The sequence below is a fragment of the Leptodactylus fuscus genome, chromosome 9, assembly GCF_031893055.1.
Source record: "Leptodactylus fuscus isolate aLepFus1 chromosome 9, aLepFus1.hap2, whole genome shotgun sequence".
Classification (NCBI taxonomy): Eukaryota; Metazoa; Chordata; class Amphibia; order Anura; family Leptodactylidae; genus Leptodactylus; species Leptodactylus fuscus.
Window position 1 is genome coordinate 45,367,770 of NC_134273.1, and position 18,192 is coordinate 45,385,961.

Sequence of the window (18,192 nt, forward strand, 5' to 3'; positions counted from 1 at the left end):
TTACACAATTAGGCATACAATCTCAGCATGCCCAGATAGACATAAATTACTTTAACAAACCCGACATGCATGTTTCGTGGTGCCCAAAGCACCCACTCATCAGGGGTAGTAGTCAATGCCAATAGAAACACGTGAGAATACAAGTACAGATTCACACACACATGCTCACCATGGGGGAACAATCTACTTTAGTATGTCTAAAAAGTAGCATGCAAACCAACCCTGGTGTAGAGTGGCTAAATAAAGGACAAACTATGTAGCAGAGAATGCACTAATTGAAAAACATTCCCCTCCCACACTCCGGAGTGCCGGACAGTGCGCGTCCTATGTTCCCCTCACGAGAGACGCGCCAAATGCGCACCTTTTAAAAAGACAGCCACAGTGCGCATGCGCGAGTGACCGAACACCCGCGCATGCGTAAATTACACTGAGATCGGAGCTATAGCGGGCGCATGCGCGATATACCCTATACGCGCTCGCGTCCCAGATAAACAACAGAGGAAATAAAAAGTAAGTATCCTCTAAAACAGGCAGCATCTAATCAATCTCTGCTAACCATAGGATTAAACAGGAACATACTCTCGCCCCAATAGCAGGAGCAGAGAACAAGCCTGAAGGCATAGTGGGATAGTACCCATATGCTGTATGTTTTATACTGTCCACTAGATCTGTATTACAGTAAACCAGACAAGGTAGACAAAAAAGGGGGTATTCAAACTGGTCAGATATCCCAGGTACAGGAAAAATACTCAAAACATGCCCAGTGGTCAAAAAAGAAACAAAATGCCAGAATACACATCAAATAAATGGGGCAAAACTAAGTTGTTCATTAAGGCCCCCCGGGTGGACCGTTTGTAGCCTAAAAATCCACTTGGTCTCTGTTTGTGTGACCAATCTATCCCAATCACCCTTGCGTGCTGGGAATTTAACCAAATCGATACCCATAAACCTCAATTGCGTGAAATCTCCTGCATGCACATCGCGAATGTGTCGTGCAATTGGAGTATCACGTGCATGCCGGATGTCGCCCAAATGCTCGCCCACCCGTCTCCGAAACTCCCTAACTGTCTTACCGACATATTCAATGCCACATTGGCAAATGGCACGATAGATCACGCCTTTAGAACGACAATTGATAAAGTGTCGGATAGTGTAGCTTACACCTGTCACCTGACTTACAAAGGATTTGCCACAAGCGATGAATGGACAGGCCACACATCCACTACATCTATAACAGCCCTTTGTCTGGACTGATAACCAATTCAAAGTGGCAACCGGACCTACAAAATGACTATTAACAACTCGATCCCTGATATTTCGCCCTCTCCGGTATGTAATTTGAGGCCGTGGTCGGTTCAACTAGAGAAAACTAAAGAACGGAAGGAATACTAAACATAAATAGAAAATTTACTTTATTAATAACATGTAAAAACAGGGAAGGAAAGTAGCCAACAGACAAAAAGGGTCACCGAAGGCATCGCCGAAACATTCGTTGGGGTAGGGTCTCCCCTCACTGGTCTCTGATTATGTCGTCCATCGGTATGTGTAATTGTTTGTTACCCAGCTCTACCTTACTGGCCTCACTTTAAAACCTTAATTTATACCTCAGCCTGTGGCTTTGTTTCACTTTATATACTGCTATTTACCCAGTAAGTCTATATACCATTACTCACTCAAAATGGATGTCCTCCCCTGGTTTCTATACTTGTTCCAGGCTCTCCCCATCCCTTTGCCACGCTCTTTCCTGACGCGGGTTCAATCGCTGTTTGGGAGGTTCGTGTGGGGCGCTGCGCGGAGCAGATTGAGGTATAGCGTCCTCACTAGGCGCAAGTCCAAGGGAGGTGCTGGCCTCCCGGATGTGCGCCTTTATTATCGTGCTTCGGTTCTGCTGCGCTTGTTTGATTAGCAGTTCCAGCGCGGCGACAAGCAGTGGGTGTCCATTGAGTTCGATTTGTACTCGCCTTCGCTTTCCTCTTGGCCATGGATCCCTCCGCACTTCCGCCCCAAGTCACCTGGCCTCTACATTCTCCCTTTGCACTTTTTTAGGGTTTGGGATCTGGTGTGCTCTGGTGGCCGCTTGGCGCGTGTTCCGGGCCCTCTGACTCCCCTTTTTGATAATCCTATGTTTCCCCCAGGGCGCTTGGTTGATCGGTTCCTCTGCTGGAATAGAGACAGTGACGTTCGTCTTCGGGAGGTGGCGGGTGATTCTCCGCTTCTTCCCTTTGCCCAGTTTTGCGCCTCTCATCCTGACCTGCATCTTTCTTGGTTGGAGCACGCCCAGCTTTCTTCTTTCTTGCAGCGGTTCTCACTTTCCTCTCAACTCTCACCGCCGGCTCTAGCCCTTGAGTCAGCTCTTGGTACCCGGTCCCCTCCTTCCCGCGCGCTGTCGATGTTGTATGACATCCTCCTCGCTGACGTCTCGGCGGAGCCCCCTCCCTACGTGGCTGCGTGGCATTCTGACCTCTCCGTGAGTCTGTCGTCTGCTGACTGGGATAAATCCTTCCTGCTGTCCCACAAGCTGGCCCTCCCGTGTAGTGCGCAAGAAAGGAATTTTAAGGTCCTGGCTAGGTAGTATAGATGTCCAGTGCTTCTCCATCGTATTTTTCCGGCTGTTTCCGATCAGTGTTGGCGTTGTGGCACCTCTAGGGGCACTATGATTCACATCTGGTGGCACTGTGACGTTCTGCGGCCTTTCTGGGACGCGGTGTTTTCTTTATACTCCAAGGTGAGTGGGCGCTCTGTCCCTGCATCACCGCAGTTGGCGCTCCTGTCTGTCATTCCGGGCAAATTGTCTGCGATTAAGAAGGATCTCTTGGGGCATTTCCTTACGGCCGCCAGGGCGGTCATTCCGAGGCATTGGCGTAGCCCCACCCCCCCTCTTTGCTTGAGTTCCTCCAGGAGTTCCTTGTTATTCAGAGGATGGAGGCTTTGGTGGCGGAGGACTCTCCTGATTACTCCAGGTTTGAACGCCTCTGGCGGCCTTGGATCTTGTTCCGGGAATCGTCTGACTTTTCTGCTTCTTTTGCTTGAGTGTGGTGTGGCCTTCTATATTCTCTTTCTCCTGTTGTCCTCTTCTCTCCCTTCCCTGTGTGTTTCCCGACGTTTGTCCTGACTATTTCCTTTTCCTTTTTTTTTTCTCTCTTTCCGTTTTCTTCGTATTTCTGTCTTGTTTTTGTTCCCTCTTCTTCTTTTTCTTTTGTATTATGTTGAGCAGGTACTGCGATAATTTAGCGGTTTGTGGTTTCCTCCTGAGCCGCCCCTTTTTTCCTTGTCCATTTTGATTAGTGACGTTGCTCCGTTTGTTCCTTTCTGTTTATATGTTTTAATTTTGAAAAATCTCTAATAAAACCCGTTTACACATACCATTACTCACTGTTACTGCTTACTGTATGCAGCCCCCCCTTTTTTTCATCCTGATATTGTTAGCTGGCTGTTCATATGCTACCATTCTGATTTAACCCCTATTAGCTGGCTGTTGCTATTATGCTGATTTAACCCTTATTAGCTGGCTGTTGCTACTATGCTGATTTAACCCTTATTAGCTGGCTGTTCACTTGCTACCATGTTGACTTAACCCTTATTTTGGGCCATTGTACTTATCATGTGTACTGATTTTTCCACTGTTATATCAACATCAACTTTTGTATTTGTATTATATACTTAGACTGTCACAATATTTTTGTACTTTTAGTATATATTGGTACACTTGTCCTGTTCCATTTGGAACTTATGGTTGCTCCAATCAGCCGGCTATTTACTACTATATCCTGGTATTTATGCTGTCAGTTATTTATCTAGTCATCTATTTATTTCATGATTTTGTATGTCATTTTACACATACCTGGTTACCGGTTTCCAATGTTTAGGTGACCCTTTTTGTCTGTTGGCTATTTTCCTTCCCTGTTTTTATATGTTATTAATTAATAAAGTACATTTTCTATTTATGTTTAGTATTCCTTCAGTTCTTAAGTTTTCTCTAGTTGATCCTGTATAGGAATACACTTGTCATTATGTGACCCATACAGAGGGAACATGGTATGCTGTATGATTTTTTTGTTTCCTTGTTGTCATCTTTGTCTTATATCGATAGGGTTCAAGTCTGGGCTCTGGGCAGGCCAGTCCAGTTGGTTAACCTGATTGTCACTGTACCAAGCCATGTTAGACCTCGCTACATGACAGCTGGCGTTGTCATCCTGGAAGTAACATTGGTCCAAATCAAAGAACCGCAATAATGTAGGAAGCACACTGTTATCTAAAATAGTGCAATAGGCGTTGGCATTGAATTTACCACGCACTGGGACCAAGGCATGACGTACATCACAACCACAAATATCTTCATTTGCATGGCTGTCCAAATACTTACTGGTAGAAAGTATACTTATTGGAAGACAGTGTATTAGATTTCTAGCAATCAAAATACATAATCTCTCATGGTAAAGGCTATGTCTACATCTACTGAGGTTGTACCTGTACATCAAACAGTCAAAGCCTGCCTGCTAACTTGTAGAAGAATACAGGAAGTGAGAAGAAGAGAGAACAGGCAAGTTGCTGAGAGAGGAAGATGTTTAAAGAACAATAACATTACTATTAAAATTCAGTCATTTGTATATCAATTTAAAATTAGAAAGTCACATACCAAGTAGCCGGGGTACTACATGCTTAAACTCCTCTAAAGGGTATGCTTGGTCTACCCCAGTCAATGCAACAGCTCCATCAGTGCCAGAGCGGGGTCCATCCCATAATTCTCGTCCAGAGTCTCTGCGTGGTACAAAGAGCGTTGCTGTGTGAGCTGGCATAGAATACCCAGGTCTGCTTTGTAAAAGAAGGATGCTATCAGGCTCTAAGAAGCCACAAAGGTACAGAAAGTCATTGTTCTGATGGAAAGGAAATGGAATGTCATTTGACATAAACATTATTGCACTAGATAAAAAAACTGCAGCATGATCTGTTTCCAGGCCCAGAGCTTGAGATTCTTTATGGATATTAGACATCAGCTTGTGACGACGAAGAGCATACTCTGTCTGAGTCAATCCTGGGGTGACCTCCCCTAAAAAGAAAAATACACAATATACTTTTAACAATGCCATAGCCACCAGATGTCAGCTTTTTTACACAATAGAGACAATGCATCAGTGCTTGTGAATAGAGACAGGAGTTGTCATGGAAGTTGGGAATCTTTTGAAGCCTGTGGCAGGGCTGAACAATAAGGGCTCATTCACACAACAGGGTTCATCAGCCATGTGGTAGCCGTTGTACTAATGGCCAGCACAAAACCCATAGACTTTAATCGATCTATTCACATGACTCTTGTTTTAAATGGTCCGTGTGAAAGATCCAAGAAAAAATAGAGCCTGCCATTTCTTGGACCGAGTTTATAGATCCCTGAAAAAACTCTTGTCTGACTGCAGCTAGGCTCAATGTGGGCGTGACAAGTGGTGGACGGTGCTCCCATTCACTTCAATGGAAGCGCTTGGGGATAGTTGAGTGCTTAAAGGGGTTGTCCGATGTAAACATTTATATATATGCTCCAGTGTCTCCCAGCATGGTCTGGTCCTGCTGTTCTAGTGCCTTCTTCCATCAAAGTCCCCAACGCATGTGACTCAATGGTAATGTGAGGCGGGGATTTCTGTCAAAACAAGACACTGGAGAAGGAGAATCGGACTATGCTGGGAGACACTGTAGCACTGGGGACAGGAGAGTATGTTTTTTTTCACCTTCCCCAGGCTCACATAAATAAAAAACATTTATCCTGGACAACACCTTTAACTTTAGCTGTCTCCGGCGCTTCTGATAAAGTGAAATGGAGATTTGGGATGCAGTTTTTATGGTGGATACCATCTCGACCTCCTTGTATTTACCCCTTTAAACTAAAGAAAGGAACTTGTAGGGCTTGTACTGATTTCAAATCTGCCGTTGTCATTTCAGCCTGCAGCTCCATTTGTTTTAAAAATATACAAATTAACGGAAAAGGGCTTTAGCTGCATGTAATCTGCAGTTTGGGCTTCAGTCAGCACTGTAGCATGTAATGTGCATGTCCGCTGACATCACACTACACCCGGAAGCATAGCACTACTTGCTTCTTGTTGTTCTGAGGCGAGTGGTGTGGCACTTAGCGGTGGAGTGTGACATCAGAAGGCAGGTATAGGTACATGATATACGGTGCTTGCCAAAGAGTTTGAAAATGCTTAGCGATCAGGAAGCTTTCTCTCTGAGGAGTTCAGCTGTTACTGATGGTCGCATTACAGTAATTGGAATAATTTACACAAGGGTAACACCTAAAGAGAACCTTTCATGTCCTCGGGCACATGCGGTTTAATATACCGCTAGAAAGCCGACAGTGTGCTGAATTTCAATGTGCTGAAATCGGCTTTCCTGTTATATGCTCCTGGTGAAGAGCTATCGGTGCCATTACTGTAGTTCTTCACTGTCAGAAGGGCGTTTTTGATAGTCTGTGAGAGGGGGTGTTCCTTATTGCTCAGCCATGTCGCTGAGCTGTGAGGAGGGCTAGGCGGTACTGTCAGGAGCATCATGGCTGGGCGGTAAGGAACACCCTCTCTGACAGTAAAGCGCTATGGACTCTACTGTCAGGAGGGGCGTTCCTCAAAGACTGTCAGAAACGCCCTGCTGACAATGAAGAGCACTGATAGCTCTTCACCAAGGGCAAATAACGTGAAAGCCTTTTCCCATTGTATTAACTGGGGGGGACAGCACCACAGGTGTAAACCTGGCCACTAGGAGGCAGACACTAGGGAAAAGAAAAGCTGTAGGCTCCACCTCCAGGCTATACCCTGCCACGGCACTGTGCATGAATTCAGTTTGTACTGTAAGCAGTAGAAAAGAGACATATAGGAACATAGAACCAATAACTACCAACATGTCCTGAGCCCGAAAAGGAACCAACACAGCTTAGGGAGGAAACACAATAAAAAACAAGGGTGAGATTTGTGTCCCCCAGTGAATACAACGAGAAAAGGATTTTACGGTGAGTACAAAAATCCCATTTTCTCGCTTATTTCACTGGGGGACAGAGCACCATGGGATGTCCTAAAGCAGTCCCAGAGGGTGGGAATAACCCTGCCATACAAACCCTTAGCGCTCAGCCACTTGAGAAACGTAGAACCCAAACTGTCATCAGCAAAGGCCACAGTATGGATCTGGTGAAACTTAGCAAAAGTGGATGGAGGCCCAAATGGGAGCCTTACAGACCTAGGAGGCAGAAACCTGATGCTGAACGCCCCAGGGAGCTCCAACAGCTCTAGATGTAAGAGCAGTCACACGGAAGGGCAGAGCCCTACCCTTAAACCGATAAGCCTCCTCAATCCCAGACCGAAGTCATCGAGAGATGGAAACCTTGGAAGCAGGAAGGCACTTACGTGGGCCCTCAGGGAGAACGAAAAAAGTGTCCGAACAACAGAAAGGATCAGTGAGGGACCAATAGACCCGAATTGCCTGGACAACATTCCTGCAGGGAAAAGAACGCTCACATGGATGCTTGGGGTCCAGGCAGAGAGCAGGTAAGATGAAGTCCTTGATGTGGAAGGAGGAAAACACCTTAGGAAGAAAAGACAGTGGTAAGCTGGAGAACAACCTTATCCTTGTGGAGGACCAGAATCCATCAAATGCTTGAAGGGGGGAACCTGAAGCACCTCAAGGACAAGGTTAAGATTCCACATTTCCAAGGGTGGTCGTTGGGATGGGAGGAATGGGGAGAAACAGAGTGCGCCACTACCATAGGAAGTCCTTTAAGAGTAGAAGACTAAGACCTGATCCAGACTGGACTGGAGAAGATTAGAAGAAAAACTTTATTCTCACAATAGCAGACGTAAGCGTTCCACGTGCGATGGTAGATATTAACTGACTGGGATTTCCTAGCCTTGAGTATAGTCTGGAAAACAGGCTCTGAACACCTACGATGTCTCCAACCTCAGATTCAAAAGACGCGCCATTGAACACAGCTGAAGTAAGCTAGGGTGGAACAGCGGTCCTAGAGACAGAAGGTCGACCTGCAGAGGAAAGGGCCAAGAAGTGTCCGTCAGCAGGAACATAAGATCTACGTATCAGGCACAGCGGGGCCAATCCGGAGCCACCAGGATAGAGGGTACTCCCTCAGTCTGAGATTCTTGAGGACCCGAGGGAGAAGAAGAAACGAAAGTCTGATATCACGAAAGCGTCAGCAGAAATGACTCGAGGACCCAGAGACCTGGCCATGTAGCTGGGAACTTGTAGTTCAGAAGGGAGGCGAAGAGGTCGACATTTAGCATGCCCCGGCGGGAACACAGCAGAAAGAAGATTTGCTGATGAAGTGACCACTCGTCCTGGGCTATATATTCTTGACTTAAATAGTCTGCTGTCCATGCCTAGAATGTGGAACACTGAAAGGCATGGAATGAGGCGCTCCACCCAAGGAAGAGATCAGGAGGCTTCTAGTAAGGCCGTACGGCTCCTGGTTCCCTGCTGAGGGTTCAAGTAGGCGACCACAGTGGAGTTGTCGGTATGGACTGTGACCGGACGTCGTTAGAGGAGAAAGAAGATACCAGGTTGAATCAGAGGGAAGACTCAGCCCAGGACCACAAAGCCTGAATGGTCAAGGCACCAAAGACCACTCCCCAGCCAGAGAGACTGGCAACAGGAAACACTTCCCCTGAGTATTCCTGGGGAGGAGATCCACCAAGGAAGCTCTCGGAAAGCCTGACGAGAAAGGAGGATCAGGGGGTAAAGGCTGGCTGGAGATTTATAACAGCAGATCAGAATCGCCAAGTGCGGAGGACAAGAGTGTAACTGAGCGAAAAAGACAGCCTTGATGGTTGAGAACATTGTGCATAGGACCTGTATGCAGAACAAAAGCGAGCAAGGAGAGTTCCTCCGAAGGAGGGACACATCGGACTTTAGGATGTTGGCCTCCGAGAGGAAAATCATGCCCTGATGCGTCGAGGATCATGTCCTAGATTCCATGCGTTTAGACGGCATGAGGCAAGACCTTTCCTGATTGATGAGACAGATGAACTAGTGATGAAGGACCAAGGTGATCTGCAAGTTGGTCAGATTGTCCAAATTTGAGTGGTCTTTACCAGGAGGTCCTCCAAGTAAGAAATAACAGAGACATCTCTGAAGTGGAGAATGGCCATTAGAGATACCATCATCTTGGGAAATACCCCGAGGGCAGAGACCAGCCCGAAAGGGATAGCAACAAACTGTAAAATTTGCAAATCTGCCGCAAAATGAAGAAACCGCTGAGGGCACATCACAATGGGGATGTGAAGATAGGTGTTGCAGTTGTCAATGCCCCCTCAGACTGTACAGACTCTGTTGGAACCTGCATAAACAAACAAACCTGTTGAGCCCATTCAGGTCCAGGATGGGATGAGGGGAGCCATCCTTTTTTATAAAAAAAAAAACAAAAAACAAACAAACAACAAAAAAAAACAGAGAATGGAGAACCCTGAAAAATGCTCTGAGGTGGGAATGGGGATGCTGACTCCCTGTAGCTGGAGAGTGGAGACAGTCTGGATTTTCCGATGTAGAGAAGGCAAAGAGACTCTGGAAAAAGCTGGAGTAGCCGGATGACACCATTCCTTGGACCCAGGACCCAATTGTCCCCCTACCCAAGAGACCCCAAGTGGGGAAGGCCCTCATGCCAAGGAGGGCTTAGAAGAGGAAAGCCTGGATGACTTGGTGCAGGACCACCAAGCAGGTTTAGGCTTGAAAGAAGATTTCTTGGAACAGGAGACCTGGGCTGTCTTCCAAGCAAGAGATTGAGCCACAAAAGGAGTGAAAACGCTGAAAACAGCTGGCAGAGGATGGCTGCTGCTTAGGACGCTTCTGGGGGAAGAAAAACCTATTCCCCTTGTGGCCTCAGAGATAAGCGTCTCTAGGCCTTTGCCAAAAAGCTGGCCCTGTTCATCCCAGAAAAGGAGAAGGGCCACAACTGCCTTCTTGGAGGTGGCCTCAACGTTCCACAAACGAATTCTAACAGTATAGTCACTGCGTTGGCAGTCACCTTAGCAGATCTGGGAGGCAACACAAGGCCAAATGAGCAGCTGGCTGTCCTGGAGGGAAGCTTCATCAGAGAGGTTTGTCTGGAGCTTTTGGCACAGGAAATGCAGGCCTAGCTGATCCAAGAGGCAGCAAAGGAAGGCCACAGGAAGAAAATAAATAACTAAATATAGCTGCTATGCAGCTCACCCTGGAGAGGGAATCCACTTTCTTATCCGAGCGATCACTGAGGGAGGTGGAGTTCACTGAAGGCAAAATAGAAGCCTTGGAGAGCCTAGCTATCACAGGAACCAACGTGGGAGGCACTAAAGGATAGGAAGGGACACATGGGGTAACTGGCTAACAAGAGAGCTCAGCTTCGGTTAACTTGATGCACTGTGTGCTTCCTTGAGCTCCTCCTGGCTGGACATGATGATTATCCAAGCTAGAGATATGTGATACATCTTAACCTGGCATCACTGCCCCTAAGCTCACCTTCCCTTTGAGACATACAGGTCAAGGAAAGGGAAGAGACATTCGACTTCCTAGCAGAAGACAGTCCGGGTGATGCCACTGTTCCCTCTGATCAGACGTCCAGTGGATAGGAAAGGCAGGCATTCAAGGCTGTTACCTTACTGGCTAAACCACAGACTCTGTTTGTTGAGTCCATTCTGACAACTGTAGCGGAAGCAAGTGTCCACTTGAGAGGACAGATCTGGGTCCTCAGAGATCTGTACGGTATCTCTGACCGTACAGATGAGCTCCCACTTAACAGCAAGAACCAATTTGGAGCGTATAGCCTGTTGAAACTACTTCAAGGCATGTCATATCAAGTTTCTAAAGAGGAGCACACTACCCGGGACATAGGAGCTATACACTCCAAATTGGTTCTTGCTTCACACAGTCAGTCTACGCAACGACCAGGCCTCCCTGATGTATGCAGCCCTTGCCTAAAGGCACTCCACATATTCTGAATACAGCATCCCATATTCTGGATACAGCATCCCATATTCTGGATATAGCATCCCATTTGGGATAAGCGAATTCCCCCCTTATCTTTGGAGGCGATTCCGGGGCTTATTCATGTGAGCGAATAATCCAGCAGTTGGAGCGCAACTCTCCGTTTTTCCTCTTTCAAGTCCACTTTGTTAGGAGTATTTAGGTTCTTTAATTTCTATTTTTCTTACCTGGGGAGTTTTTGGCTGCGCAGTGTCTGGGGTGGCATCCTGGCGCTGCGGGGTTGTCCTGTCGTGAGTATTGGTGCACACCTTCTGACTTGCATGCGCGCACTGCTGGTAGGCAGCTTTATCTCCTGGTTGATTAGTCTGTCCTCCCATTTGCACCTGGGAGGAGTGGTCTCTACTCTGTATTTAAACCCATGCCTCCCATGGTTCTGTGCTGAGTGTCGCTTTTACAGAGCTAGGCCTTAGCAGGAGGAGTAGGTGGTGTTCTGGGATAGAGGAAGTTCCGTGGTTGATTTTTGGGAGGTTTGGGTGAACGAGTTGGTCTGTGTGTTTTCCCTTCTGTGTTCACCAATCCTCCCTCTGTGTATAATTGACTGTGTGAGTGAATTGCCTTATCCTTTGATTTCTACTCAGTTTCCCTGTGTTTGTTTCCTAGTGTAAGGTTCCTTCCCATATTGGTTTGGGGGAATCCTTTCCCACATTTTTCCTGTGTGCTGCTTGTGTTGTCAGTCCCTGTCAGTAGCAGCTTCACTTGTTCGTTAGGGGTGACCCCCTTTAGTCTCCAGTCCCTAGAGGTCTTATAGGGCATTCCTTCTCCCACTTCCCTCTAGGCCTACGGAATCAGTGAGAGAGGAGCTGTCGGGGTCAGGCTTAGCCTGAGTACAGCCGACCCACACCCGTGAGGCAGGGACCGGGATAGCTAGTGGGAGTAGTGCAGGGCGAGATTCCCTACTGCTATCCCTTAGCCCCGTTGCAGCTACCTGGACTGACATAACAGTACACTCAGCCGGTAAAAAAAAAAAAAAGGTTCATTTGCATTATGACGGACCTGAAACAGTTGTACCAGGCGGTGCAGCAGATTTCCACTGAGATGGAGGGGATCAAGCTACGAATGGATGCCATCCAAGCTTCTGGCGTATCTCAAGTACAGCAGTTGGCTCAATACACAGCCTCTCAGGTGGAGGGCATACAGAGGCAGGTGAGTAGCGCCCCTGTGGGTCGGCCTCTGGAGCCAAAAGTCAGCTTACCTGAACCCTTCCGAGGTAAGAGGTCAGATTTTTTCCGATTTCAAAAGGACTGTCTTTTGTATTTCCGGCTACGGCCGTTTTCCTCCGGTTCTGAGGTACAGAGAGTTGGGATTATTATTACTTTATTGAGAGATGATCCCCTCATCTGGGCACATTCGTTACCAGCCGACTCAGCTTGCTTACTAACTGTAGAGGCGTTTTTCTCCACAATGGGGTTACTGTATGACGACCCAGACAGGGTACGCACGGCTGAGTATAACCTACGACGTTTGGTGCAAGGGGATCACGCTATAGAGAAATATTGCACAGAGTTTCGTAGGTGGGCAGCAGAAGTATATTGGAATGACCCCGCTCTACTTAGTCAGTTTGAGACAGGGCTCTCGGACCAGGTTAAAGACCATCTAGTTTCTCACCCTGTTCCGGGAGATCTAGATGAGGCCATGCAGCTGGCAATTAGAGTTGGACGGCGCCTCCGGGAGCGTGGAGACAAGAGTCCTGGGGGGCTTAGCCCTCCTCAATTCTCTGTTTTTAGAGAGGACCCGGGGGACCAACCCATGCAGATTGGGGCCACTGTGCGAAGTGCAAGACCCAAGAGTGAAGGGTCCCGCACAGTACGCTGTTTTGTGTGTGGAGGGATGGGACATGTAGCAAGGGTATGTCCCTCCAGAGAATGGTTCGCCAAGGAGAGTAATAACCCCAGGTCTATTGAGGGTAAAGGGAGAAAACCTACTAAGGAGGGAGGTGTGCATATTTCCTGTACTCAGACTGCCGGGTTGACCCTTGAAGGATGGGTAAATGGGCAGAAGTGCCGGATTTTGGTTGATTGTGGTTCGGCAGTCAACCTTATTGACTCAGAGTTTTGTGAGCAATTAAGGGTGAGTCCTTTGGTCTTGAAGTCTCAGATACCGGTGTGGGCTATTGATAAGACCCCTCTACAGCAAGCTGTCATCTCCAAACAGGTGGAGGGTTTGGAGTTTATTGTGGGTGGCCACAGGGAAGAGATTGACTTGTTCTTGTTGTCTAAGTTACCAGCACAAGTAGTTTTGGGGTGGCCCTGGCTGAAGCAGCATAACCCTATTATCAACTGGGAGACCGAGTCAGTAGTTTCTTGGGGGCAGGGGTGTAATGGTCGATGTCTGCCCATATCCGTTATGTCTTTGTCTATAGACAATTTGCCTCAAGAAATATGTGAGTTCAGGGAGGTCTTTGAGGAAAGGGCAGCCAAGACATTACCACCACATCGCACCTATGATTGCTCGATTAAATTTATACCTAATGCAGTGTTACCCAAGACAAGGTTGTACAATCTCACTATTCCGGAGAGGGAGGCGCTCAAAGAGTATATTGAGGGGAGTCTAGAGGTGGGGCATATTCGCCCATCTAAGTCCCCAGTAGCAGTGGGGTTTTTCTTTGTAAAGAAGAAAGATGGAGGGTTGCGCCCTTGTTTGGATTTTAGGGAGATTAACAAAATCACGGTGCGGAATCCCTATCCCATTCCGTTGATCTCGGATCTATTCAGCCAGATTACGGGAGCCCGCTGGTTTAGTAAAATAGATTTACGTGGGGCGTATAACTTGCTGAGAATCAAGAAGGGGGATGAGTGGAAAACAGCGTTTAACACACCCCTAGGACACTTTGAGAATCTTGTGATGCCTTTCGGTCTAACCAATGCGCCTGCGTTTTTTCAGAATTTTATTAATGATGTACTAAGTGCCGTCATAGGGAGGGGGGTTGTGGTCTATCTGGACGATATACTCATTTACACCCCGGATTTGGAGACTCATTGGGAGAGAGTGAGAGAGGTTTTAGATCTCCTGAGGGTTAACCAATTAAGTGCTAAGCTGGAGAAATGTGTGTTCGCGGTCAATAAATTATGTTTCCTTGGCTATATCCTATCGGACAAGGGGTTTGAGATGGACCCTGAGAAGGTCAGGGCAGTCTTGGAGTGGCCGCGACCCGAGAACCTAAAGGCGGTCCAACGGTTCTTGGGGTTCTCCAACTATTATCGCCAGTTTATCAAGGGATTTTCTGAGGTTGTGAAACCTATCTCGGACTTGACTAAGAAGGGGGCTGACTGTGCTAAGTGGTCGCCAGAGGCGCTAGCTGCGTTTGAAGAACTGAAGAAGCGATTCTCATCCGCTCCCATTTTGAGACAGCCGGATGAGAGGTTGGCCTTCCGAGTGGAGGTGGATGCCTCCTCGGTGGGGGTGGGAGCAGTACTTTCTCAGGAGTTCGAGGAGGGTACGCATCCCTGTGCCTTCTTTTCTAAGAAATTCTCTGCCTCTGAACGGAATTATGACATCGGAGATAGGGAACTACTAGCAATAAAACTAGCGTTCGAACATTGGCGTCATTTCCTGGAGGGGGCCAGAAGGCCAGTTCAGGTATTTACTGACCACAAGAATTTGATTTATCTTGGGTCGGCGAAGAGATTAAATGCACGGCAGGCCAGATGGGCTCTATTTTTTGCGCGGTTCCATTTTAACGTGACTTATGTGCCGGGTTCAAAGAGTGTTAAGGCTGATGCTTTATCCCGGTATATGTCGACTGAGGAGGAACGAGAGGCGCCTGCCACTATTCTTGGGGATGGAGTGGTGACACGCTGCACCTTCCAAGATACCTAGAAACAAGCTTTTTGTCCCAACTACTCTCCGACAAAGTCTCCTGAGGGAGTGTCATGAGTCGGTTCTTGCTGGTCACCCGGGGGTTTCAGAGACCATGAGATTGGTGTCTAGGAATTTTTGGTGGCCAGGGTGGAGTAAGGAGGTCTTGCAGTTTGTTCAAAATTGTTCGGTCTGTGCAAGAGCCAAGGCGTCGCATACCCGTCCCCACGGTCTTCTACATCCATTGGAACCTCCTAAGGCACCTTGGACTCATCTGTCTATGGATTTCATCACGGGCCTTCCGGTGTCTAAGGGTTTCACGGTCATTTGGGTAGTCGTTGACCGCTTCACGAAAATGTGCCATTTGATCCCGTTTTCCAGGCTGCCATGTGCCAAGACACTATCTGAGGCGTTTATTAAAGAGATTGTAAGGTTGCATGGTCTTCCTGAAGAGATCGTTTCGGACAGGGGACCGCAATTTGTGGCTAAATTCTGGCGGGCTTTTTGCAGCAGGTTGGGAGTTACACTGTCGTTTTCCTCCGGGTTTCACCCAGAGTCTAACGGACAGAGAGGAAGAATCAGGATGTGGAACAGTTTTTGAGGTGTTTTGTTCGAGAGAACCAGAATAATTGGGCTGCCTTTCTCCCCCTGGCAGAATTTTCCCTAAACAACCATGATTCCAATGCCACAGGTACCACACCTTTTTTTTGCTCCGGTGGTAGACATCCTGTTTTCGGAGTATTTTCTTCCATTTCTTCCCCAGTTCCGGAGGAGGAGCTATTTTCTAAAAAGCTGCAAGGGGTATGGTCCCGTATCCGAGAGAATCTGGTGCGGGCGTCGCACCAGGCTAAGGTCCAGGCGGATCGGAAGAGAGGAGAGTTGCAGTTCTTCCCTGGTGAGATGGTTTGGTTGTCCACCAAGAATATCAGGTTGAAGGTTCCTAGCAAGAAGCTGGGTCCCAGATTTGTGGGTCCTTTTAAGATCATCAAGATGGTAAATGAAGTGGCGGCGCAGCTGCAACTACCTAAAAGGTGGAAGATAAACCGGGTCTTCCATGTCTCCTTGTTAAAGAAGGTCAAGAAGGGAACGTCTCCAGTTAAGGTTCCACCAGTTTCTGAGTCCGGGGAGTATGAGATATCCCGAGTTCTGGATAGCAAATGTGTTCGGGGGAAGCTATGGTATCTGGTGGCATGGAAGGGATACGGTCCTGAGGATAATTCTTGGGTCCTGGAGTCGGATGTGTCAGCTCCCAGACTCGTGGAGAAATTCCACAAGGAGTTCCCGAAGAAGGATGCTCCTAGAGAATCCGGAGTCTTCTCCTTGAGGGGAGGATCCTGTTAGGAGTATTTAGGTTCTTTAATTTCTATTTTTCTTACCTGGGGAGTTTTTGGCTGCGCAGTGTCTGGGGTGGCATCCTGGCGCTGCGGGGTTGTCCTGTCGTGAGTATTGGTGCACACCTTCTGACTTGCATGCGCGCACTGCTGGTAGGCAGCTTTATCTCCTGGTTGATTAGTCTGTCCTCCCATTTGCACCTGGGAGGAGTGGTCTCTACTCTGTATTTAAACCCATGCCTCCCATGGTTCTGTGCTGAGTGTTGCTTTTACAGAGCTAGGCCTTAGCAGGAGGAGTAGGTGGTGTTCTGGGATAGAGGAAGTTCCGTGGTTGATTTTTGGGAGGTTTGGGTGAACGAGTTGGTTTGTGTGTTTTCCCTTCTGTGTTCACCAATCCTCCCTCTGTGTATAATTGACTGTGTGAGTGAATTGCCTTATCCTTTGATTTCTACTCAGTTTCCCTGTGTTTGTTTCCTAGTGTAAGGTTCCTTCCCATATTGGTTTGGGGGAATCCTTTCCCACATTTTTCCTGTGTGCTGCTTGTGTTGTTAGTCAGCGCACACCCTTGTCAGTCCCTGTCAGTAGCAGCTTCACTTGTTCGTTAGGGGTGACCCCCTTTAGTCTCCAGTCCCTAGAGGTCTTATAGGGCATTCCTTCTCCCACTTCCCTCTAGGCCTACGGAATCAGTGAGAGAGGAGCTGTCGGGGTCAGGCTTAGCCTGAGTACAGCCGACCCACACCCGTGAGGCAGGGACCGGGATAGCTAGTGGGAGTAGTGCAGGGCGAGATTCCCTACTGCTATCCCTTAGCCCCGTTGCAGCTACCTGGACTGACATAACACACTTAGCAGGAGATATAGATGAGCCTAGCTGATGGTCCAGGTTGGAGTCAAAGGCGTCCCCAGGAGAAGCAGACCGAGCAGGGGGAGACAGGGATTCTCCTGTTGGAGTGGAGCTACAAGTTGAGGCCCTATCTGGGAATTGCCCAGAGGACCGGGAGGAGGATCATGACCTATAGCAAGGCTTCCAGATCTTTATGTGTGGAAGGCTCATGGAGCTGGAACAGAAACTTTGAGGGAGTCCAATGAGATCCACAGAAGTCACCGATTTAGTGGAGAACTGGGAAGGCAGCCATTCCAAGTTTACACCACTGACTGATTAAATCCAGTAAGAACATGGACCAGGAGAGGGAGGTCACCCAATCCAGGGATGGATGAACCGGAAAGGAGCCAGAACGTTCCTGAACTGGCTGAGGCGGAAAGCAGAGAGGGCAGATGCTCAGGCTGTCTGGACGGCAATTTTTTTTTTTTTATTACAGCAGGCAACGTAGAAGATGTGGTGGAACCAGAGGGCAAGATGACTCTTCACAGAAGGACAAAGAGGAAGGAGCCCAGGGAAATTAGGGGTAACCCAGGGGATTGACGCAGGGATGTCAAAGAAATAAGATGCGTGTGTAAGTGTTTTTACGCTGATGTACTAATAAAGAAGGAGTTTTAATTTCCCTGCAAACGGCCATGCTGGATTCCTTTTTACCCATGATATAACCCAGAGGGTTAGCCTACCAGATCGCAGGAGATGGCCGCTTGCTGACTGCTGCAGAAATGGCTGCACAGAGATGGCTCCGCAGATGCAATGTTTCCCAAGAAGCTCTGAGGAGCTTTTCCAGCAAGCCAAAAAAGCAAAAAATAAATAAAAAGTCCTTTTGAGGAGAGCAAAAGCCATCCTCTTGATAATTTCTACACTCAGAGGCTATTGGTCGCCAGGACAGCCTCCCGGCCAATGGAAGGCCTCAGGTGGGGTCTGGAGGCCAGAAAAGGCCGGGAAAGGGGCGGGCCTAGTTGTGGCCTAGTCCCTGGCGAGAAATGGAACTTGCATGAAAATGAAGCCGGCCACAAGGCACCCTTGGTGGGTATGTCCGGCTGGGAACTCCGGAGGCTCAACGGAGGCCTGGAAAATATACTAAGGGGCCAGAGTAGGGGGTCCTCACTCCAAAGGGGGGAAAACCTGGTACCTACGACCAGCGACCAGAAAAGCTCAAAAGCTCCCCAGAAAAAGGGGACTTATTATCCAAAAATT

The 18,192-nt window shown here is 48.0% G+C and overlaps 1 protein-coding gene across 1 annotated transcript in view; it reads right to left on the reverse strand.

Moving 5' to 3' along the window:
• The window catches only part of XPNPEP3 (X-prolyl aminopeptidase 3), a 62,833-nt gene that overhangs the window by 35,694 nt on the left and 8,947 nt on the right, over positions 1 to 18,192 (reverse strand). Inside the window, exon 3 of the mRNA XM_075286339.1 lies at positions 4,637 to 5,047. Coding sequence (XP_075142440.1) covers positions 4,637 to 5,047 — 411 coding nt within the window. The remainder of the gene's footprint in view (positions 1 to 4,636; positions 5,048 to 18,192) is intronic.